Genomic DNA, 23,881 nt, shown 5'->3' with positions numbered 1-23,881 from the left:
ACCACCATCAGTGCCTATGAACGGACCATTACCAAATCCAGGCAAAATCAAAAACAAATTCGACAAAGAACTAGATCGCATTATCTCTCCAGTACCTAAAAATGACAAACTCATCATCCTGGGCGACATTAATGCTTGTGTTGGGTCAGACTATCCAACCTGGCAGGGCATCATTGGCAAACATAGCATTGGAAGTGACAACAGCAACGGCCTTCTCTTCCTAAGGAAATGCGTTGAACACAACCTGATCATTATCAACACCATCTTCTGGCTGCCAAATAAGAACAGGTTATCTTGGATGTATCCTCATTTCAAACACTGCCATTTGACTGATTGGGGCTGAAATACAGCTCCCCAAAAAGGCCATTTACCACTAGAAACTGGCGGCCAGGCGGCGGAGTCGAGCGGCCGCCAACTTCCGGTCAAATGGCCACAGCCAGCGAAATTCACCTTGCCGATTTTTCTGGCAGTCCCCACTTCTACCCCGCTGCTGCTGACCATCCTAAGTTCATCATCAAAGGGTGCACATCCAATCTCCCGCACCTACATCGCACCTCCAGCCAAATTTAGATCCAAAAATCTTAATTCCGCCGCGCGGTGCCCCCGACAGGTTTTTCTGTCGGCGCATTTTGCTTTCACTCTGTGAGCCACAGCAGCATGGCGGCCCTTCAAGGGGAGGGCACACTGCCGCAGCTGCCATGTTTTATTTTGTTGGCTGACTGCCAGGTCGGGCCGATAATTATACCCCTGGATTCGGCCGGGCTGCCAACATGCAGCCCCGCCTTGGGTGCCAGGCTGCTGGCCCGGCCAAAAAAAAACCCTGGAGGCCCAGTGAACCGAAGTTTCAAAATGCCAAAGGCTCTTCCCTTTAAGTGAAGGGGTGAGAATGGTGACGGACGTGCGTCGTGACATCATCTCCGCTCCGTTGCTGACTGACAGTGGCAAACACTCTGTCCTGCCTCCACTTCCGTCCCTCCGGAGTACTTACCACTATGACTGACTTTCGGTCCGCTGAAAATAGCCTGCCAAAGAGCTTAATTTACTGAAAGAGGTCACCTCATCCTATGCAATGGAAAAAACACTTCAGGAGCAGAAGGTGTGACCAGTTTCGGGCAAAGGTAAATTTCGGCCCCATTACCTCTTAGTCAGGAAAAAGGACATCAACGATGCCAAGATCACCAAGGCAGTGAGACGCGCTGAATGTTGGACAGACCATCGGCTCATTCGCGCAAAACTCAATATTCTCATCAATCCTCCTCAGAGGTCCCAGTTAAATGTGAGTAAGCTCAATTCGTTTCCCCAGAACTCTGCACAACTAAAAACCATTGGATCGATGTAAATACAGCTTCTGGTGTCATTGAAGCTGACTGGAACTGCTTCAGGGACACAGTCCACAATGCAGCTTTTGGAGACTTGGGCCAAACTGCTTGTAAACATCAGGAATGGTTTGTTGAAAATAAAGGTGACATAAAAAGGTTATTTAATGAGAAATGCACTCATCATGGTTAAAGGACAAGTTATCAACAAAGAAGAAGCAAGCTCAGGATAACATTCATAAACAAGTCCAGACCAAACTAAGGATTATGTGTGACATCTTATGGAGCAAAAAAGTAGATCAATTGCAGTCCTTTAGTTCATTAACATACTGTGCCATGGAGTACGTGATGTCCCTATAGTACATTGATATATTGTGCCATGGAATACTCAATGTACATACAGTGCATTAATATACTGTGCCATGGATGACTCAATAATGTCCCTATAGTACATTAATATGCTGTGCCAGGGACTATATCTAGCTGTGTACTACATTTAAGTACAGTTGCATATGTAATGGAATGGTATCTAGGTATGTTGTATAATAGTGCACTGTGGCACTGCGTCAATGAATATAGCCAGGCCCTGTAGTACTCTGGTGTGTGGTAATACTGAGCCATAGAGTGGAAGGCAACCCCCGTGGCACGTTATAGCACTGCAGTACCACTGGCAAGGGGATAGAATTATAACTGAAATGATACTGTCCAGCATAGATTGAATTGCAATGTAATTGAATTTTATTGCACCTTATGTTACAAGGACTAACGCACCTGTATAAATATATAGATAAATTCCCCCCATATTTCCTGTACATTGCATGTAGGATGACATGCCCATGTGTGTGTGTGATAAACCAATATTGCACCAAGTGATTAGAAGACATCATAAACTGTGATAGCAAGACCTGAGCAATTTATTGACTTCATCTGAACATTGAGGTGTGTAAATATCAGTAAACATACACCTCATTGAAATGATACAAGTGCCCCCCTTCAACTTACTGCTCAATTTTGCTGACAATTTTGGTGCACACAAAAGTTGAATTTATGTAACACTCCTCACATAAAGGAATATGTCAGAGTAGAGAGGCTGGCACTGCAGAGAAGAAACAATGTGGTGGCGGTGGTGGGGGGAGGGCGGGATGGTGGTAGGGAGGGAAGGAGAGAAGGGTCCAGGAAATGAAAGGTACAGTCAAAACGATTTTTTTTAGAAATAATGTAACTTGTGTATATTAATTATCCAATGAAACAACATAAGTCGTATGTATTAATTATCATGCATCTAAGATTGGACTGCACAACTGGTACATGAGGATCTCAGCAAATATCAGCAGTTAAGCTTCCAGATACCTTTAATCCCTTTTGAAAGACATTTGGCATGTGACTGGACTCATTAGTCATCAACAGATTTGTATTAACCACATTTAGCTCCACTGTGCCGACCTCACTTCAGCCATCCCCTTATTACTCCAGGTTTATCCCAGTGGGCAAGCATAACCCACAGCTCCTTTTCTCCAAGGATAACCATCTCCTCAAGCCCTTTCCCCTGTTCACTCCATCCGTCATTCCATCACCAACTGTAAAGAACTCATGGAACTCTTAAATTGAAATAATTGACACAGCTAACCCTACTGCTACCTTGCCCTCGTCTCTCCCTTGTTCTCAGCCATCACCTAGCCAGCCTCATTCACCCTGCCCAGATGCCTTGTCACCTTATAGTTTCACTCATTTCCCCCTACCCTCTCCAAGCTTCTCTTTCCTAAGACCTATTCCTGCTTCCTTGACTCTCACTCCACTCCACCCAACTCCTAATCACTCAATTATCTTTCCTGCAGATCCCTCTGTGCACCCCCCCCCCCCCCCCCCCCGCAACCCCCACACTAGCTGACAGGTAATAGCTCCCTTTGTTTAGGCATTGTCTCTCCTTTACATAACTGCCATTTTCAACACTTCCTCAAAGTGTCCATCATTGATGCATCTGGCTTCTCTAAATGCTGCCCTATCTGCAACGTTTCCCCCTCTCTAAGCTGTTGCCTGTCAGTTCCGTGTTTAAATCATGTCAGTGGCTTCTGCCACCTCACAGCACTGAGACCACCTGCGCCAACTTCAGAAAGTACATCCCCTGTGACTGTGGCTGTGACTGCAGTGTGCTAGCAGTCCTTGTCCTCCTCAACCTCTCCATGACATTCAATGAAGAAAGAAATAACTTGTAGTTGTATCGCACTTATTCACAATCTCAGCCAATGAAGTACTTTTGAAGTATAGTAACTGTTGTAATTTCATTGTTGGCCGTATCATCTTTCTTCAAGTTGTCCAGCTTTGTGGGATTGCCTTCACATGGTTCTGCTCCTACCTATCCCAGTGCTGCCAGAGCATTTCCAGTAATCATTTCTCTTCTTGCCCCCACATCACCACTCCTGCTTTCTCTCGACTGCCAAAACTCTTATCTGCATTTTTGTAACCACTAGACTAGATTTCTGCACTGTTCTCCTTATTGGCCTCCCATCCTCCTCTGTCTATAAACTTGTTCAAATCTTGGAAGCCCATATCCTGTCCTACTCACCCATCATACCTGCTCCTGATAATCGGCACTCTTGTCATCTGCCCCAACATATTGAATTTAAAATACTCATCCTCAAAATCCTTCAAGACTTCGACCTGTTGTCCAGGTACCACCTCCTCCAGCCATACTTTCCTGCTTGCACTCTTTGATCCTCTGACTTTGTGCATTCCCCTCCCTTTGCCCCACCACTAGTGGCAGACCAATTAATGCTTCAGCCCCACTCTCTAGGACTCCATCTGTAAACCCAACTTCTTTACATTTAAAAGCTTCCTAGAGCACATTTTTGGACTAGGTTTTCCAAATCTCCCCCTCTGTATCATTGTCCTTTCCTTATTATTTTTCCTGCTGTAGAGCATCATGGGATATTTTCCTACTTTAAAGGTCCAGTATAAGTTCAGGTTGTTGTTATCATAGTACGCTGTGACATCTGTGGAATGTAGTAATTGTAATTCTACAGGACAATGTAAGTAGTCATTATTTGTTACTGTTTGTATTTGGTGCTGTGCAGGCTAAAAGAAAAGTCACGAATGGTAGAAGTGGGTTTGTCACAGTTGAACACTATGGTACCCTGTACTATTGGAGAAATAAAAAGAGGATGAGAATGTTGAATAAAGGGGGAAGGGGAAACTTATTTGATTCACGGACACATATGTAATTGGATGGCTGCAGTAAATTTTTTGTTTGTTTTCAGGAAAAGTGAGCATAATGAAAGGGTGATGGAAATTCAAGGAGTCTGTCAGAGCAAATTGTAATGGATTGAGATGAGGGGCAGTCTGTACAATGATTTCCTCTGAAGGGATTGTGATCAGGGACAGTCTGTCACTCAGGAATTACCACTACTACTGGAACCCAATTTAGTCAGTTCTCACGGTGAGCACATCTGGGGATGGCTGATGTATGCCTCACTGGCTCCTGTATATACAGTGGATTAGTGCAGTACATCTGGGACATCCAGCAGAATCTGCATGTAGGGGCAGGACTGACTATATGTTGAGGTGGGGAGAAGAAAAATGTAAGTGATGGTTGAATTATTTTAAGAATGTTGGAATTTGTATTAGTAATGCTAATGTCTCCAATAGTATATATATTCCGTACCTACCACAAAAGTCATCATGTTGCAACATTGACAGAGATGCCTGTGGCACTGACTGATGCATCTGTTCACCCTGATGATAGTAAACTCCCTTTGTGGGGGAAAAAAAGAGAACTGAGAGATAAGGGTAACATTATAACTATTATAATTCAGAGTTCTTTCAAAAGATGTGCTTTAAATTCAGGTATTTAATCTTCTGCTGTTAAAATTACAACAACAAATTGTAATTATATAGCGCCTTTAATGCAGATAAACATTCCCAGGTGCTTCACAGGAGTGTTATGAGATAATAATTTGACACCGAGCCACTTAAGTAGAAATTAGTGCAGGAAAATGGTAGGGTTTAAGGAGCGTCTTGAAGGAGGGAAGAGAGGTAGAGACACGGAGCAGTTTAGGGAGGGAATTCCAGAGCCTGGGGCCTCGGCAGCAGAAGGCACGGCAACCAATGGTTGAGTGATTATAATCAGGGATGCTCAGGAGGGCAGAATTAGAGGAATGCAGACATCTCGGGGGGTTGTTGGGCTAGAGTAGATTACAGAGATAGGGAGATACCTTGATTATAGCACAGGATGGCTTAAACAGGTGCAACCTGAAAATGGCAGCTACAAATATGGTTTGAGTTGAGTGGCTGGAACCAATAGTGATTAATCTAGGGTTGGGTGCCTTTAATTCAGCCTGTGGTCCACTCTGAAGTGCTAGCATCCATTCACATTGGGCCTAATGGCCTGTTTCTGTGCTGTAGACTAGGTAAGTGAGAGCAGCAGACCATGAATGCATCCTTTTGCCACTAAATCACCAGGACAGCTCAGGAGGACAATGGAGACACAAAATGGTGAATCTTCATAGCTTGAAAATGCACTGTTGAAGAAGGATAACCCATAGTAACCAGGAGATATCTTGGACATTCTCCACCACCCAGGTCTCCTGAAGGTGTGGGCTCATTCTTGGCGAGTGGTTCCAAATGCGCCAGCAGCCCTCTGGTGCTTCATCCCAGCAGCCACTGTTGATGCGTAAGCTTAGACAGCGAGACTTTGCAGGTTATTCAATCTTGTGTGAGCATCACAGCCAGGCCTGACCCTGCCCTCAGCCAACATTCACACATGCCACTTTCCAGCAGCACTCACTGGCCACTGACCAAGAGCAAGACGCGCTCGCTAGACCAGGTGCACTGAGGCCAACTGTAGTGCTCCCACCATTCCCAGCTGAGACCAAGAAAATCAGCACAGTTCAAATATCGAGCCTGTTACCTTCCTGATTTATATGGCTCAGTGCCATTTACATTTTCATTGCTCTACCATTGGCGCCATGCCTTTAGCTGCCTAAGTCCTAAGCTCTGGAATACCCTCCCCAAACCTCTCTGCCTCTCTACCTCTCTCTCCACCTTTAAGACACTCCTTAAAACCTACCTCTTTGGCCAAGCATTTTGTCACATGTCCTAATATCTCTTTATGTGACTCGGTGTCAAATTTTGTTTGATAATCACTCGTGGTGGAGTGCATTGGGATGTTTTACTCCATTAAAGGTGCTATATAAATGCAAGTTGTTGTTGTGGTGCATTTAGGCATTGAACCACGGGGCAGTCCATGATTTCAAGAGAGTTAAGAGATCTTGTAGAGTACATACTTCTTAATCTGACCTTTACTTTTGACTCAACTTCAGAAGCCAACCTCCTACTCCCTCAATGCTACAGATCAGCCATGATCTTATTGAATGGCGGAGCAGGCTCGAGAGGCCAAATGGCCTATTCCTGCTCCTATTTCTTACGTTCTTATGTATATATCTATTCCCACCGGTCTCCACTGATTGGGGAGACTAGAACTAGAGGGCATGATCTTAGAATAAGGGGCCGCCCATTTAAAACAGAGATGAGGAGATATTTCTTCTCTCAGAGCGTTGAAAATCTGTGGAATTCACTGCATCAGAGAGTTGTGGAAACTGGGACATTGAATAAATTTAAGACAGAAATAGACAGTTTCTTAAACGACAAGGGGATAAGGGGTTATGGGGAGCGGGCAGGGAAGTGGAGCTGAGTCCATGATCAGATCAGCCATGATCTTATTGAATAGCGGAGCAGGCTCGAGGGGCCTTATGACCTACTCCTGTTCCTATTTCTTATGTTCTTTTGTTTAACCATGCAGCCTTTCTGTATTCGATTGCAACTTTGTGTTGAATGCGGGCGGGGCTGTTTATTTGCTGTGGACTCACACCCACTGAAAAGTGGACTAGGACTGCCCATACCATCATCGGAACATCATAGTAAAAACCCGAAGAATTTTTGGGAATAGGTAAAAAGTAATTTGGTCCAACGAGCCTCTCCATTTCATGGGTCAATCCCGCTCACCAGGCCGATATCTCACCTTATCCCCGAATCTCTTTCCCCTCCAGAAACACATCAAGTTGTCTCTTGAACCCCGTTTATATGGTCAGCTTCAATGACCTTCTCTAGTTGCTATTGACATTTGAACCCTTCAACACAGCGAACAATTTGCCCGGATCAATGTGATCAATTTGTGGAGATGTGTCAGAAGTGGAAGCTTTGGTTGCATCAGTCGGAGCTGGATTCAGATCCAGCTCTGTGGATGGAAGGACCTGCGGTGCGGAACAACTGGGGCACCCAGGCCCACTTTGAAAGGCTTGGTTCCCTCGAGCAGCTCCAAAAATTTCCATCGCTTAAACTGCAAATCGGTGGCTTGACTCAGCGGCAGCATCGCACATTCACTCACTTTATCACCGCACTCCCGGCAGCAAATCAGCAGAAACTTGGCAGAAGCAAGCTGCAGTCTGCGAGTCAGTGCCAACTTCCTTAATGTAGTAGCATTTTTTTTTACTTGTTCCTTTGGCACTGAAGGGCTGAATGCCGCACTAATGGGGTCTGCTGCTGCAAATTTTTGTCCGTGTTTTTTTTTGCTGGGAGATTTTAGATGAGATGGGAGTGGTTATCTGCTGGGTCGGTCATTTTTTTCTGTCTTTCAGATGCTTTGGGAGTGCTGATCTTTTTGAAAGCGAGAACTGAGCTAGGATAGAAAATGCAGATACGCTGGGCTAAATCTTTGTTTTCATCCTATTCTGGTGAAGGGGATCGCCTCCACGTAAACCATCGTAAGCATCTGAAGGAGGATTAAGCACCTTTCACAGTGCTCAATCCAGTATTCCCAGTCAAGTATCGCAAGTGTGTGGATGCGGAGTAAAGCTCGCCCTGGAGTGCCCCAGCAAGCACTCTTGGATCAGCTGTGGCCCGGGGGGGATCGGTCAAAGTGGATCGTGGAATGGAAATCGGGTTCTGGAACAAAGTCTGCAGTGCCCAACCCTCCCAAGCACTCCCAGTTCTAATTGTCTGATCTCAGGCAAGGTGGTGGTGAGGTGCTACAATTGACCTCAGCAACCCTGGGCTTGGATGGGAGTAGGTGTTACAGAAAGACTTGCATTTATACAGCACCTTTCACGGCCACCGGACGTCTCAAAGCACTTTACAGCCAATGAAGTACTTTTGGAGTGTAGTCACTGTTGCAATGTGGGAAATGTGGCGGCCAATTTGCGCACAGCAAGCTCCCACAAACAGCAATGTGATAATGACCAGATAATCTGTTTCTGTTATGTTGATTGAGGGATAAATATTGGCCAGAACACCGGGGATAACTCCCCTGCTCTTCTTCAAAATAGTGCCATGGGATCTCTTATGTCCACCTGAGAGGGCAGACAGGGCCTCGGTTTAACATCTCTTCCAAAAAACAGCACCTCTGACAGTGCTGTACGGCACTGAAGTGTCAGCCTAGATTTAGGTGCTCAAGTTCCTGGAGTGGGACTTAAACCCACAACCTTCTGACTCAGAGGCGAGAGTTCTACCCACTGAGCCACAGCTGACACCTCAGCCAGGGTTCCCATTCAAGATTGCTATCCAATGATCCCTGATAAAAAAGTAAGTTTGTGTGTGCGTGTGTATATCAGGTAGCAGGACCAGGCTTGCTGCAATGGTCGAATGGCCTGTCATGTCTGGCTCACACATGAAGAATAACAACTTTGACGAAGCACTGCAGCATTTCTGGTGCCCATACGTGCATGCATACATGCCTATGTGTGTGTATATATATGTGTGTGTACATATAATCAGTCAGGGGAAAAAAGTGATGCATTATACTGTGATTGGACCAGTGGAAGGCTGAGTGCGGCTGACATAGTGGACTATATCAGTCGGAAACTGGATACTGGTAGCAGTGTGTTAGACCAGTGGACAAACTAGTGATGGTGGCACAGTAGGTTAGGGCAGTGGAAGACTGTGCCACAGCAGCAAAATTTGCTATAAAGGAGTCTGACTATGTTTTATGTTGGCTGCCCGTGTCCTAACTCGCACCAAGTCCTGCTCACCCATCACCCCTGTGCTCGCTGACCTATATTGGCTCCTGGTTAAGCAATGCCTCGATTTTAAAATTCTCAGCCTGGTTTTCAAAACCCTCCATGGCCTCGCCCCTTTCTATCTCTGTACTCTCCTGCAGCCCCACAACCTCCTGAGATGTCTGCGCTTCTCTAATTCTGCCCTCTTTTGCATCCCTGATTATAATCGCTCAACCATTGATGGCTGTGCCTTCAGTTGCCTCGGCCCTAAGCTCTGGAACTCCCTGCCTAAACCTCTTCACCTCTCTTTCCTCCTTCAAGATGTTCTTTAAAACCTACCTCTTTGACGAAGGATTTGGTTTCCTGCCCTAATTTCTCCTTATGCGGCTCCATGTCAAATTTTTTGTCTCATAATACTCCTGTAAAGTGCCTTGGGACATTTCACTATGTTAAAGCCACTATATAAATACAAGTTGTTGTTGAAACCATTAAGGGTGTATAACTATAGAGTTGGTGTGAGGCGCTTTGGATTTGCACCAATGCTGCAATTATAATGTAAAAGCAGACGGAATCTGGAGTCAGGTCGCAACTATGATATTCAGAAAAGGTTAAGGAGGACTGGCCCAATGGATGGAAATAGTCTTTTCTGGGAGCCAGGAAGAATTTTTTGTTAGAATTACTAGTGGTTGGAAAGGCCGATGTGCACAAGGTTGCATCATCGAATGGACAAGGTGAACATTGATGGGCCTGACTGTTTCTCTCGCCCTTCTTTTCATAAGTTGCATGTATGTTTGCATCTGTGTTTGCGTATCTGTAATCAGCCTATTCCTCTTGGTCCTCCGCTGTCTGTAACAATAGAAAGGAAAATTACTTTAGGCCACTTCGATCCAGTCCCCAGTGGAAATACGTTCCGAATAATTTTAAAAAGGCAACTCTAATTTGACACGGATTGGTGCCTATTTCTGGGCTCACTCGGAATGGCCATGAAGACAGCTGATGTTAAAAGAGAAAATGTCATGTGATAACAATGAGGGCTGCTGTTGCGAGGTTAGGATTGAGACAATTGTTTGAGACAGAGCAGAGAAGGCTTCACTCTGGATATGGCTTGACATTTGCAAGTGTTTGATTAAATATTGTATGGAGGAAGGTTAACCCTGTATCTAATCCCTGCCCCGAGATTGCTAACAGTAGGCGCGAACAGGGGAAAAATGATCCACATCCCAGTGTTAACATCCAACATCTTTGTGAATACAAATTTTCAATGAAAAATATAAAATATATATTTTTTTAATTCTGAGGAGTTCAAAGGAATTGCCCTCGGTATTCGGGTAAGGTGATCAAGGAGGATGATTCTTCTCCACTGGGCCCCACAAAAAAAATCAAAACATGATATTAAAAAAAAGCTTATTTCTTTCCAGCCCCAGCTCCTTGTCTAGCAAGGACCTAGCGAGAAAGTCATGAACGCTTGCTTCCCCAATGGAGGAAGAGACTCCCTATGGACATAGTAATCATGTTCTCGACCTCTCAGCAGTGAATGGGTTGTCATATAAAGATAGGTTGAGCAGGTTGGGCCTATACTCATTGGAGTTTAGAAGACTGAGAGGTGGTCTTATTGAAACATATAAGATTTTGAGGGGGCTCGACAAGGTAGATGCAGAGAGGATGTTTTCCCTCGTGGGGGAATCTAGAACTAGGGAGCATAGTTTCAGAATAAGGGGTCGCCCATTTAAAACGGAGATGAGGAGGAATTCCTTCTCTCAGAGAGTTGTGAATCTGTAGAATTTCTACCCCAGAGAGCTGTGGAGGCTGGGTCATTGAATATATTTAAGGTGGAGATCTTTTTGAACAATAAGGGAGTCAAACAGGTAGGGAAGTGGCGTTGAGACCACGATCAGATCAGCCATGATCTTATTGAATGGCGGAGCAGCTCGAGGGGCCAAATGGCCTACTCGTGCTCCTATTTCTTATGTTCTTATGATCAACCACCCAGTGAGAGGAGGTATACCAGTGCACAAAGGGTCCATGTGGGGTCACGTGGGGTGGGGGGGTGGGTCAAGGGGGAGAGGGAGGATGGAGGTGGGGTGCGGACCAGGATAATGGTCTGAGTAGCCAGAAACAAAGTAAATCACATCTTTTACATTTTTTGATGAATTCCCTTTTACAAACAGTGCTCCCCAGGGGGCTGACCTGAAATCTTTGTGGGCTGAAAAGGGGCACCTGTTGCCCCCTCCGGAAACAGCAGCAGTCAGTCGCTGGATGTGCCAGTGGGTTGAGGCAGGTGTGTGCCCAAGGTGTACCCATCATGGCACAGGTGCCCTGTGATCAACATACAAAAGAGAAACCTCCCTCGACACAGGAGGGTCCTCCAGGGTGGTTGGCAGAGGTTCCCAGTGTGTGTGATGCTGGTACACTCGCTGGGATCCACAGATTATCAAGGCTCCCATGTCCACCCTGGATGTTAGACCACTGTACAAATAAGCACAGCTATGACATGTGTGTTGAGAATATACACCACTGAACTATCCATGTGAAAACCAGTGTCTGAATTATCTCTTCTGTAAACATTTACATAGGATTACATAGGATATATGACACAGAAACAGGCCATTCGGTCCAACCAGTCCATACCGGCGTTTATGCCCCACTCGAGCCGCCCTCCGTCTTTCCTCATCTAACTCTATCAGCATAACCCTCTATTCTCTTCTCCCTCATATGCTTGTCTAGCCTTCCCTTAAATACATCTATACTATTCGCTTCAAATACTCTCCGTGGTAGCGAGTTCCATATTCGCACCACTCTTTGGGTAAAGAAGCTTCTTCTGAATTCCTTATTGGATTTCTTGGTGACTATCTTATATTGATGGTCTCTAGTTATGCTCTTCCCCACAAGTGGAAACATTCTCTCTGTATCCACTCTATCAAAACCTTTCATAATTTTAAAGACCTCTATTAGGTCACCCCTCAGCCTTTTTTCAAGAGAAAAGAAACCCAGGCTGTGCATCCTTTCCTGATAGTATACCCTCACATTTCTGCTATCATCCTTGTAAATCTTCTCTGCATCCTATACCTATACCTTGACTGTTAAATTTTAAATGTTGGCTAGCTTTCCTGTTTTGATTTGTAATGATCGGCTACTTCAAGTAAAATGTTTTTAAAAATCATGCTGACACAGAGCAATGAATCAGATTTAATGTACACTCAGGGGAGCAACTGGTATTTTTGAAGAGGATAATATTGTGACACTTGCCATTTCATAATTCTGACACAAATCCACCTTATCTCCTAATGTAATGTGATTTGATTGAAATAACTTTATGGTACCAATTTTTTCAATGGAATAAAAAGGAAAGAGAAAGAGGAAGCATAGTAAATATAACACAATTGAAAGAAAGGGCATTATCACATCCTCAGCATGTCCCTAAGGATTTGTTGTGAAAGCAGCCATTTTATTCCTGATGTCCTGGCCAACATTCCCACCTAGTTGAGGGGTGTGTATTGGTTCATACACCAGGAGAATTCCCTAATCTTTGAATATCTCCGTGGGAACTACCTCGTTCATTTGAACTGTCAGTACACGCGAATAAAGCCTCAGTTCTATGTCGCATCAGAAAGACAGCACCTCCGGCAGTGCAGCACTCCCTCTGTGCTAGCCGAGATGATGTGATAGAGTCCTAGCATGTGGATTGAACCAATGGTCTTCTGATATAGGTGAGAATGCTGCCCACTGAGTCACAGCTGATACTGGTACATTGGCTCTTAAGGCCAGTACGATTTTAATATGGAGCAGTTGGAATATGAAAAGACAGGTTTTGTGATTGATGATGGAGTCGCTTGGATGTGGTCCTTTCAGTGACTTGGCTCTGGTGTGCTGAAATCTATAATGCTGCACACAGGTTTTTCATTATGGGTAGCCTTCTCACCAGTCAACCTTCAGCCGTTCACTCAGAAATATTATAATCATTTTTCAAACTTGAAACGATGATGTGATGAGTAAACACATTTGTGGATGGCAAGCAGCCAAAGACACCAGCACTAAGAGAGCGACTGGCCTACATTCAGTGATGGCTTTTCAAGTTCTGCTGACACCTGGCACCAGTTTAGTTTATTGACCATCCCCCTCTCCCCCACAATAAAAGCTTCAGTGTTGTCCATTTAGTATCAAACAGTGTCAGCTGTGGCTCAGTGGGTAGCATTTTCGCCTCTGTCAGAAGGTTGTGCGTTCAAGTCCCACTCCAGAGATTTGAGCACATAATCTAGACTGACACTTCATTCAGTACTGAGCTAGTGCTGCAATGTCGGAAGTGCTGTCTTGCGGAGGAGATTTTAAACCGAGGCCCCATCTGCCCTCTCATAAAAGACCCTCACAATACTATTCGAAGAGAAGCAAAGGGAGTTCTCCCCAGTGTTCAGGCCAATATTTATCCCTCAACCAAGATCACCTCATTGCTGTTTGTTGTGCACAAATCGGCTGCTGTGTTTCCTACAGTGATACAGTGACTACGTTTCAAAAAATACTTCATTGGCTGTAATGCGCTTTGGGACGTCCTGAGGTCATGAAAGGGGCTATATAAATACAAGCCTGTCATCTTCAAATATCAAGAAAGATGATTAAAGCAAAGTGGTATTCATGTGAGACAAACCTGTAAAATAAATTTACCGTATCTTTTTTTTTATTCTGGTTAATTGCAGACGTTTTGGGACAAAATGTGCAGCTTGCCAGCAGGGCATCCCCCCAACCCAGGTGGTGAGGAAAGCCCAGGACTTTGTCTATCACCTTCACTGCTTTTCCTGCATCATGTGTAACCGGCAGCTGGCCACGGGGGACGAGTTCTATCTGATGGAGGACAGCCGGCTGGTGTGCAAGGAGGACTATGAGACGGCCAAACAGAATGGTAGGCATCCTGCTGGAAAGGTGAATGTGTTGCATAAGAACATAAGAATTAGGAGCAGGAGTAGGCCATTCGCCCCCTCGAGCCTGCTCCGCCATTCACTAAGATCATGGCTGCTCTTCTACCTCAACTCCATTTTCCTGCACTATCGCCATATCCTTTGATTCCCTTAGTATCCAAAAATCTATCAATCCCTGTCTTGAATATACTCAAAGACTGAGCCTCCACAGCCCTCTGAGGTAGAGAATTTCAAAGATGTACCACCCTCTGAGTGAAGAATTTCTCCTCATCTTAGTTCTAAATGGCCGACCCCTTATTCTGAGACTGTGACCCCTGGTTCTAGACGCTCCAGCCAGAGGAAACATCCTCCCTGCATCTACCCTGTCAAGCCCTGTAAGAATTTTGTATGTTTCAATGAGATCACCTTTCATTCTTCTAAACTCAAGAGAATATAGGCCTCGTCCACTTAATCTCTCCTCATAGGGCAATCCCTCCATCCCAGGAATCAGTTTGGCGAACCTTTGTTGCACTCCCTCAATAAGTATATCCTTCATTAGGTAAGGAGACCAAAATTGTACATAGTACTCCAGTTGCGGTCTCACCAGGCCCCGATATAATTGCAGTAAGATGCAATACTGTTATGCAGCAATGTCAAAAGATGACTATGTTGCAAATTCTTTATCCATCTCGGCCTATTGTTTAAAACTATACGGTGGGATGTCACTCATGTCAACGATATCTTTCTACCCTGAGGGGTAAGAACAAATTAAACATTCAAAAAAAACATTAATTTAAGTCAAACACCTTTTCGCATTAAAAGTCTTCAGTCTTTTTGAAGCTCTGCCATGGCTGTCATGTCACAAACTTTGATTTAAAAAAGTACAAAGCATGTTCGTGACCTGTGCCACCCTGCTACGTTCCTCCAGTGAGCATGTTGTGATCACAAAAGCCACTGCGCTTAAAAATCAATGGGATTACCATTACAGCCGACACAGTCATTCTGTATTGGAAGTGGGGGAGTCCAGAACAAGAGAGCATAACATTAAAATTAGAGCTAGGCTGTTCAGGGGTGATGGCAGGAAGCATTTCTTCACACAAAGGGTAGTGGAAATCTGGAACACCCTCCCCCAAAAAGCTGTTGAGGCGGCGTGTCAATTGAAAATGTCAAAACCGAGACTGGTAGATTTTTGTCAGGCAAGGGTATTAAGGGTGACGGAACCAAGGCAGGTAGATGGAGATAAGATACAGATCAGTGTGAGTTCATTGAATGGTGGAACAGGCTCGAAGGGCTGAATGACCTACTCCTGTTGCTATGTAATTCCTGGAGCAGCCTGTTTAGACAATGGCGCCTATTTGAAAACTCCCTGAGGCGTCTGTGCTGCCCATTTAAATGAGCAGGGTTCCATCCAGGTCCTGTCAGCTGATCGCACAGCAGGTGGTCAGCAAACACAGGCCATCCTATACTCTGGCTTAAAGCGAGGTTGCCTTGAATTAGGCATCTCCTGCAGGGAAACAAAGAGAAAATGCTATGTTCTTTTTTTTAAAGCGGTTCTAGGTACATGACGAAACGAAGCCGCAGGTTTGTTAATTGTTCAGGTTATTATTTTTTAAAAATGGTGATTCTCTGGCGGCTATCTTGTTGCTGAAATCTTCAGATCTAATGTCTTTCGCTGACCTGCAGTCCACTGATTGACTAATATTAATGAGATTAATGACAATTACTAATAACCTGTTGTACAGATGGTTATTAATAGGTCCCTGGAGCAAGTGTTGTGCACTGAGTAATATCACAACACAAAATACAAATGTGCATTACATCACCTGAGCCAATCAATCAGCTGGCAAGGAAGGCACGATTTATGGTTCCCGAGCAATCCTGCCTGTCAGCCACATAATGAATTAACCCCTTCACCCCTGCCATGGACTGACGCTCAGAAGGTTAAACACAATTCCGCCGGGCCAGGAACCTATTCGAGCAGATGGTCCGCCCGTTGTACAATCCCGTCCGCTTTTCCATTCTGTTGAATTGAGAACGTGTTTTAGGAATCTGGACACAGGCGGATCGCCATTTTCCAACCGTTCCTTTTAAATGGTCGGAAGATCAGTGCATGAGCTTCTCGTCAGCACTGCCAAGCTGGACAACTTACTTGCCCTTGTATCTCTTAATCTAAACTAGACTGACTGCTTTCTGTAAACAGCGAGCTGAGAAAAAATTGTTTGTGTGTGTGCATGCGTGCGTTGGTGTGTAAGAATAAAAACCAACCACTCTTATCTGAAAGTATCACAGTGTGAAATTGCATTAGGAATTCACTCCTGGCTCTGAAAATATTTGATTGATCTGCTAATAGTTAAACTCCACTGATCAATTCGGGGATACTTTATTGATCAGTGAATGGCTTCATTTCCTTTCAGATGCAAATAGAGACATAGGACCAAGCTATTTGTATTGGTTAACAAGTGTTAGCAGATGAAAAGCATATACAGGTTATAGAAATAATTCATATGGAGCATTGGGCTGTCAATTGCCTTTATTTACAGTCTATTACATTTGCAATTGTTTCAGGCACTGAAAGGTTAAATGCAGACATGCCTAGAGCCAAATATTAGTGTCTGGAAACAACCAAACCTTTTTCAGGATTGGCTGCCCCACCATGGGGTCCACAGTAGACTCTTGCCATTGTTTTTGTCCTGAAGGTATATGAATTGCTTGAGTCAGGAACTTAAGAAGCCACATAGGAATTATTCGATGAGAAAAGGCCAAGGTCCATCGAGTTTGCCTTCTACCAGCCTGGTAGTTGCATGATGCAACGATAAGTGTCGCTAACTAATCATAGCAATCAACCTCTATCAATTAGTCTACATCATCATCATAGGTGGTCCCTCAAACGAGGATGACTTGCTTCCACACCAAAAGGGATGAGTTTGCAGATGTTTCAATGAAGGACCCGATATTCCAGTCCTGAACTCCAGGGGTGGATGATGCCCGTGCGTGGATTTTTTTAACGTGTGGTGACCATTGCACATCGGCCACCACATGGGCTCGACAGAGCTAGACCTTTAACCAGTGGCAAGGGTTAATCAGGACGATTGGAGACCTGCTCTGCTGCACGGACGTAGTGTGCACACATATCACAGTGTGGGCTGGCCCGTGCTGCCCCTGGGCCCTTGGCTCTTCTGGACCCTGTACCCTTATTAGCCGCACCTCTGCCACAATCTCTGGCATCTCCTCCACCACAAAACATTCGATGCGCCAACAGAGGTGATGGGGAGCTTTGGCAACCATAGGTCCAAAGTCATCTCTTCTTCCAAAGGCTTACCTTAACCTGTCTCAAATTACTCATCCATGGTATCCCAAAATATTATTTTCTGAAATAAATCGATGTAATTTTCATTTTAAACCAAGTTTGACAATTCTGTAGTCAGAAGCTGCTTAAACTGGACATACATATAACAATATTTCACTAGCTCTTTATTCAGTTAACTCAATTATACCTCATGTATAGGTTGCTGCTATGAGGTAGGATTTCAGGAGAGCAATGGTGTGTACTTACATAAAAAGCTCATCAAAGGACTGTTGTTATTCTGGTATCATAAAAGGTTTAAGTACCAGTGAGATATTAAACAATGTATTGCTATTTTCCTCTGATGGTATTTTTAACCTCTGTATTAATTTATTGCTTAAAAAACAATGTGATTAGTAGTGAATTGACATTGTGATTTAAAATGCTTATTTTTGTGATAAACCCATTTTCAGTTGTATTAATCAAACTTAATCAAGTTACCAGTCTTAAGTATATCGAGGAATATTTTTTAAAACAATGTTTTTTAAGTTCTAAAACACTACCTGATTGTGCTGGTTCATGACAAATTTTGCATTCGGCAATATGTAAATGAGTTTGAGCAGAAATTCAGGGAAAAGAAACACTTTTCAAAATGGGTGCAATTTGTGCCCAAAGCGGAAACTCTACTCCCATATATCATAATACAAAATCTTTACTTTTGTCACATTGGCTCTATTGTATATTTACGTCTGTAATTTAAGATCTGATAAGAACTTGTTGTCTAACACAGATGCTGATGCAGAGGCTGGAGCAAAGAGACCTCGAACTACAATAACAGCCAAGCAATTGGAAACACTGAAGAATGCATACAAAACCTCTCCAAAACCAGCTCGCCATGTGAGGGAGCAGCTCTCCTCAGAGACAGGGCTCGACATGAGGGTTGTGCAGGTAAAAAAAAATTTTTTCAGGGGAGTAGCTTTGCTTATTTTTATTTTATTAACTCTTTTACTTCAGAAAATACTACTGGTTATCGTTCACCTCATCCCCTAGTTGTTGGTTGGTGGCTTGTATGCAAATACAGAGCAGTGACAATGGCAACGAGTGGTGATGTCACAATGACATCACAATGGCAGCAAGTGGTGACATCACAATGGCAGCGAGTGGTGATGTCACAATGACAGCGAGTGGTGAAGTCACAGTGGCAGCGAGTAGTGACAATGGCACCAATTAATGGCAACAATGGCAGTGAGTGACAACATCACAGTGACAGTATTCTGATTGAACAATGCCACATGGGTGAATCCTTTCACTCTTGAGGGATAAAGATGCAGGGCACTGAAAAATAATCCATTATATTCACAGATCTTTTATAGTTTATGACAAGTGTCAGAGTGGCTCTTGTGAAAAATAACTTTCATTCACTAAATTATATCTACTAAAATATTGTAGCTAGTTTCATAAAAGGTGAGCAAAATCTTGCAGGTCAATTCAGAAACAGTGACTTTGAACGCAACTATTTAATAGCCTCACACTTTGTGTGTATGTGTGTGGATGTAATTTGGTTGAATGCTTATAATTTAGGCACATCCGTAGCCTGAATATCTATCTTAGAAATTATTCAGTCTGTAACTGGGTCTAAACTCGAACAATGAGAGTCTATGGAGAGGATGTTGGCCCAGCTCTGGCACAACCTTTGGGTGTCGTAGAAAAAGTTTCTTGATCTATATCTCATGATTTACATTATGATTTTTTTCAATGTCATCTGCTGTTGTACCTTTCCGTGAATGCTGTTAGCTGTTTTTGAGGCTCCCTCCACAGCACAGCTGTCATTTTACTATTATTCCCAATTTAAAATTGAGCTTTGCATATATGTATGTATGTATATAATATATACATTTTAAGGTTGTAATTCAATCTCTGAGCTGATGTAGTCAGTCTCTGTGTGGTAAGTTCTCCACCTCAACCAGACCATGAAGAAGAGCGTCAACGCTGCAGTCGGGTGCCTCTGTAAAGGAAAGGAAGAGTAAATTAGAGAGAGAGCTCACCCAGTTCATTCTAGGACTGTCCAGTGTCTTGGTCAGGTAATGATGCATGGGCCATGAAGTCCTGGAAAAAGAAATAGTCCTCAATGGGCCCCCACAGTGCCATATCCAGATAGCAATCACTGTCTCTTCACCTTTAGCCCCTCATTCTGCCATTTTCCCTCTCAGTCTGTATAGGCCAGGGGAGTCTGAGGTGGGGACTTCAGCACAGCTGAAAAAACTGAAGCTCAATGACCGATCCTACCACAAACTTCCTCTCCTGAATGGCCATCTTACTACAAATCTCCTCCCCTGAATGGCCATTACCACAAACTTCCTCCCCTGATTGGCCACCTTGCCACTAATCTCCTCCCCTGAATGGCCACCTTACCACTAATCTCCTCCTCTGAATGGCCATTACCACTAAGCTCCTCTCCTGAATGGCCACCTTACCACTGATCTCGTCTCCTGAATGACCATCTTACCACTATCTTCCTCCCCTGAATGGCACCTAATGGCCTGGCTTGGAACTAGAGAAACTTCTTTCAATAGAGCAATTACTAAAATGAAAACTGAATATCAAGAGGTCGAAATTGCTCCGCTCCCCGTTTGGAGGCGGAAACCTTCCGGGACTGGGACATTTATCACCCGGCCTGGAGGAATTCGGCCCTTCCACCTCTCAATGGAGGCAGAGTGATATCGGAGACAGAGCTCAGTGCACCTGGGCCACCAGGGATGCCCTCGACTGGACCAACAGCCTGGCACCCAAAACGGAGTGCCAGGCTGCATGATGGTGTCCCGGTCAAGACGAGGGCTGCCATTGTCGATCCGACAGAAGAGTCAGCCAACAGAAAAATATGGCGGCCCACGGTGCAAACGGTCTCCCCTTTAAGGGGTGCCACAGTGGCGGATGCCCTCCAGCTGCGGTGACATCTGCTGGTGCCAACCTCGTCGCCCACGGGGCAATTTCCCCCGCGTGACGGCGAGGAGTCAGTAAGTCCGGGGCGCAAATCACGGACGTTGTGCTACTGGCTCAATACCCCCCCCTCATCAAACCTCCAGGGCAATTTCCCCGGTGGTGCGATCTGCGATCAACCCCTTCCCCAGGCGTTAACCTCGTTGTGCCCCATTAGCAGCCCCGAAGGCTGTAAAAAAGGGCAATTTCATCCCCCAAATGTCTGATTTCAGATTCAATTTACTTTCCGTCCTTTCATAGGGAGACATCAGTTGTTTAAGTTTTCAAGGAATTTTAATCAATAGCAAATCAAGCCTCAGACACGAACCAAGATCCATGTCCGGCCCCACTACTACTCTGCATGTTTTGAACACTGATAAAGCTGCTAACCCCAAATAAAGGAGGATAATTGTCAACTGAGGATACCTTTTTGAGTTTTCCCATACAATTTTGAAAAGCTGTATTCAGCCCCCCAAAAAATTATGATGTACAAGATTATTAGTGCAGTACACCTTATATTCGACCGACCACTGGAACCACATGGATTCATTCATCAGGTTATAAAACAAAGTATAGTTCTAAGTTTAATATACATGGACTACAGTATTTTGTCTAATCTAATACTAAAATTCTCCAGCTGGCGTTGAACAGGCATTTATAAATGACAATCCTTAAATTTCTTTCAGGTTTGGTTCCAGAACAGAAGAGCCAAGGAGAAGCGCTTGAAGAAGGACGCTGGCAGGCACAGATGGGGACAGTATTACAAGAATGTAAAGAGAAGCCGTGGAGGGGCAAAGAATGGGAAAGAAAGCTCTGTGGAGGAGGGAGGTCTCAGCGATAGTGAGCTGAGTTTCAGAGGTGAGTAAACCCTAGTAGTGGCCAGTGTGTTTTAATGGTTTTGTAACCTTTTTGGGATTCCACCATACCAGCCCTCATGACTCCGAGCCATATGTCAGATGATTTATTGGGGATCAGGGCTATACACTGCAGTCATGACTCAATACTCCAGTAAGGCTTCTTCAGATACAGGCAGAGCAACAGATATAATGAGGTCAATACCAGTACAAGAATTGTAATTGAAAAGACTTTCGGAATTCTTAAGCCCTTTTTTAGGTGCCTGAATAAACCCAGGAAGAGTCTCGAGTCATTGGCTCACCTTCTGACTCCCCGAAGCCTCTCTACCACCTACAAGGCACAAATCAAGAGTATGATGGAATACTCTCCACTTGCCTCGATGGGTGTAGCTGCAACAACTCAAGAAGCTCAGCATTATCCGGGACAAAACAGATTGCTTGATCGGCACCCCATCCACCAGCTTAAATATTCACTCCCTCCACCACTGGCGCACCGTGACTGCAGTGTGTACCATCTACTGCAGCAACTTGCCAAGATGACTTCGGCAGCACCTCCCAAATCTGACACCTCCACCACCTGGAAGGACAAGGCCAGCAGGTGCATGGGAACACATTCACTTCCAGGTTTCTCTCCAAGTGACACACCATTCTGACTTTGACATATATTGTTGTTACTTTGTCGTTGCTGGATCAACATCTTGGTTTGTCCTGGATGGTGTTGAACTTCTTGAGTGTTGTTAGAGCTACACCCATCCAATATCCAATTTATAATTATATATTCTCTTACTAATCCTAGCTATGTTCTAAAGTAATGCATTCTGTGTTTTAATGGTTTAACAGCTCTGTGTATTAATAGTAAAACATTCTTGCATTTATTACGTATGTACTTTGTTACACAGTCGTAACAATTGTGTAAGTATTAAATGGTAATAGTGTTATACAGCGCTGTAACAAGTCTATTTGTATTATCTGCATTTTTAAAAAATACATTATGTGGTATAAGGACATAAGCCTTAAATATCATTTGAGCTATAACCCTCTTGTTTACACTAAGTAATTTATTGTATATACTCCTGTATATTTTATGTAATGTACATTGCATGTTACAGGGTTATTCTGTATAATCCTGTATTTTTGAACATATAATAATGAAAGGACATACAATTACAATGATAACCTCCTGCTTTTAATCTATCTTTTACTATTGTATTCTCCTTATTGTATTATTTACAATGTAATTTGAATTTCTTTTTTAGTTTTTTCGCCCGTGTCTATCTGTGTGCGCATTTTGGCTGTCGCTTCGGACCCGAGCCTTTAACCTCTTTTTACACTTCCTTCTCACGCTTTTTCTCTCTTTCCCTCAATGGTCAATATCTAACATGTTGGTAAAAATTATTGTGAAGCGTCTTGGGACGTTTTACTACGTTAAAGGCGCTATATAAATAAAAGTTGTTATTATTATATGCTGCAAGATTGCCTTCTAAGGTAGTTTTTGCTGCAAGTGCGTTGTTAGCCAAAAGCACTCATTATATTGTTTGTCTTGTGTTCCAGATGATCAGATACTCTCTGAACTCAGTCACACTAATGGAATTTACAGCGGTGTGAGTGACATGACTGGCAGACAGTTACTGAATGGAGGCTTTACCGTGGATGGCACAGGACAGCAGTACCATGACCTGAGAGCTAGCAGCCCCTATGGAATCCCTCAGTCTCCATCATCTATAGCCTCTGCCCCTGCACACACCCCTTTAATGAACAGCCTCGGCTATATTGACAATACCTTGGGGATTATAGCACAAGGCGGACAGGGAATGAGCCATGCCCTGAGAATGATGACAGGAGGTCCCACATCTGATATCTCCACAGGTAGCAGTGCCGGTTACCCAGACTTTCCAACAAGTCCTGCCTCGTGGCTTGATGACATGGACCATCCTCAGTTTTAACACACCACACTATTAGTCTGAGATCCAATGGAGACGTCTAGAAGAGGACTAGCAGGCTCAGTCGCTGCAGGACTTTTGAAGACAAGCAATGTATGTGTTTACAGCTTTGGTTTCCTCACTCTGTGGAAGTGAATCCAGCTCAAATACAGCACACAGATCTATGGACCAAACTACTGGTCTGGGACAAGCACCCACCTAGATGGACCTTCCTGCTGAACTAATGCTTGCGAGTGAGGGCAAAAGTATGCAAGTTGGTGGCATTTTGTTGACTGAAATGTCAAAAGTGCTGGAAGCGAGTAGGTGAGTCGAGGAGGAGGCAATTGTGTTCTTACCCTGATTGTAAAAAAGACAGCAGACCTTGAGATGGCCTTACTGTAGGCTGTATTTAACTAACATTAAAATTAAAATCTACAAGCTAAGTGACAAGTGGTAGAGTTGACTGAGACAGTCACTGTAAAATAAGCAGTAGACACAAACAGTCTGCCACACAACTCTATTTTACTTCAAAAAGATATTTATTTTACTGACGATACAAGATGGAACCCAGAGTCAGGGTTCCCACATAACTCAGTTATTAGATTTAGACAGAATGTGTAGTGTGCAGGGTCCATCCCTAGATGCAGATGCAAACATTGACA

At 44.1% G+C, this 23,881-nt stretch overlaps 1 protein-coding gene across 1 annotated transcript in view; it reads left to right on the top strand.

Moving 5' to 3' along the window:
• lhx4 (LIM homeobox 4) overlaps window positions 1-23,243 on the top strand; it is a 120,104-nt gene extending 96,861 nt beyond the window's left edge. Inside the window, exons 3-6 of the mRNA XM_070886223.1 lie at window positions 13,990-14,192; window positions 18,261-18,418; window positions 21,133-21,304; window positions 22,852-23,243. Coding sequence (XP_070742324.1) covers window positions 13,990-14,192; window positions 18,261-18,418; window positions 21,133-21,304; window positions 22,852-23,243 — 925 coding nt within the window. The remainder of the gene's footprint in view (window positions 1-13,989; window positions 14,193-18,260; window positions 18,419-21,132; window positions 21,305-22,851) is intronic.
• The last annotated feature ends 638 nt before the right edge of the window (window positions 23,244-23,881 follow it).

This window comes from Pristiophorus japonicus, chromosome 8 (assembly GCF_044704955.1).
Source record: "Pristiophorus japonicus isolate sPriJap1 chromosome 8, sPriJap1.hap1, whole genome shotgun sequence".
NCBI classification, from domain to species: Eukaryota; Metazoa; Chordata; class Chondrichthyes; family Pristiophoridae; genus Pristiophorus; species Pristiophorus japonicus.
The sequence above is the reverse complement of the archived record's forward strand: the minus strand, read 5'-3'. Positions and strand labels throughout refer to the sequence as shown.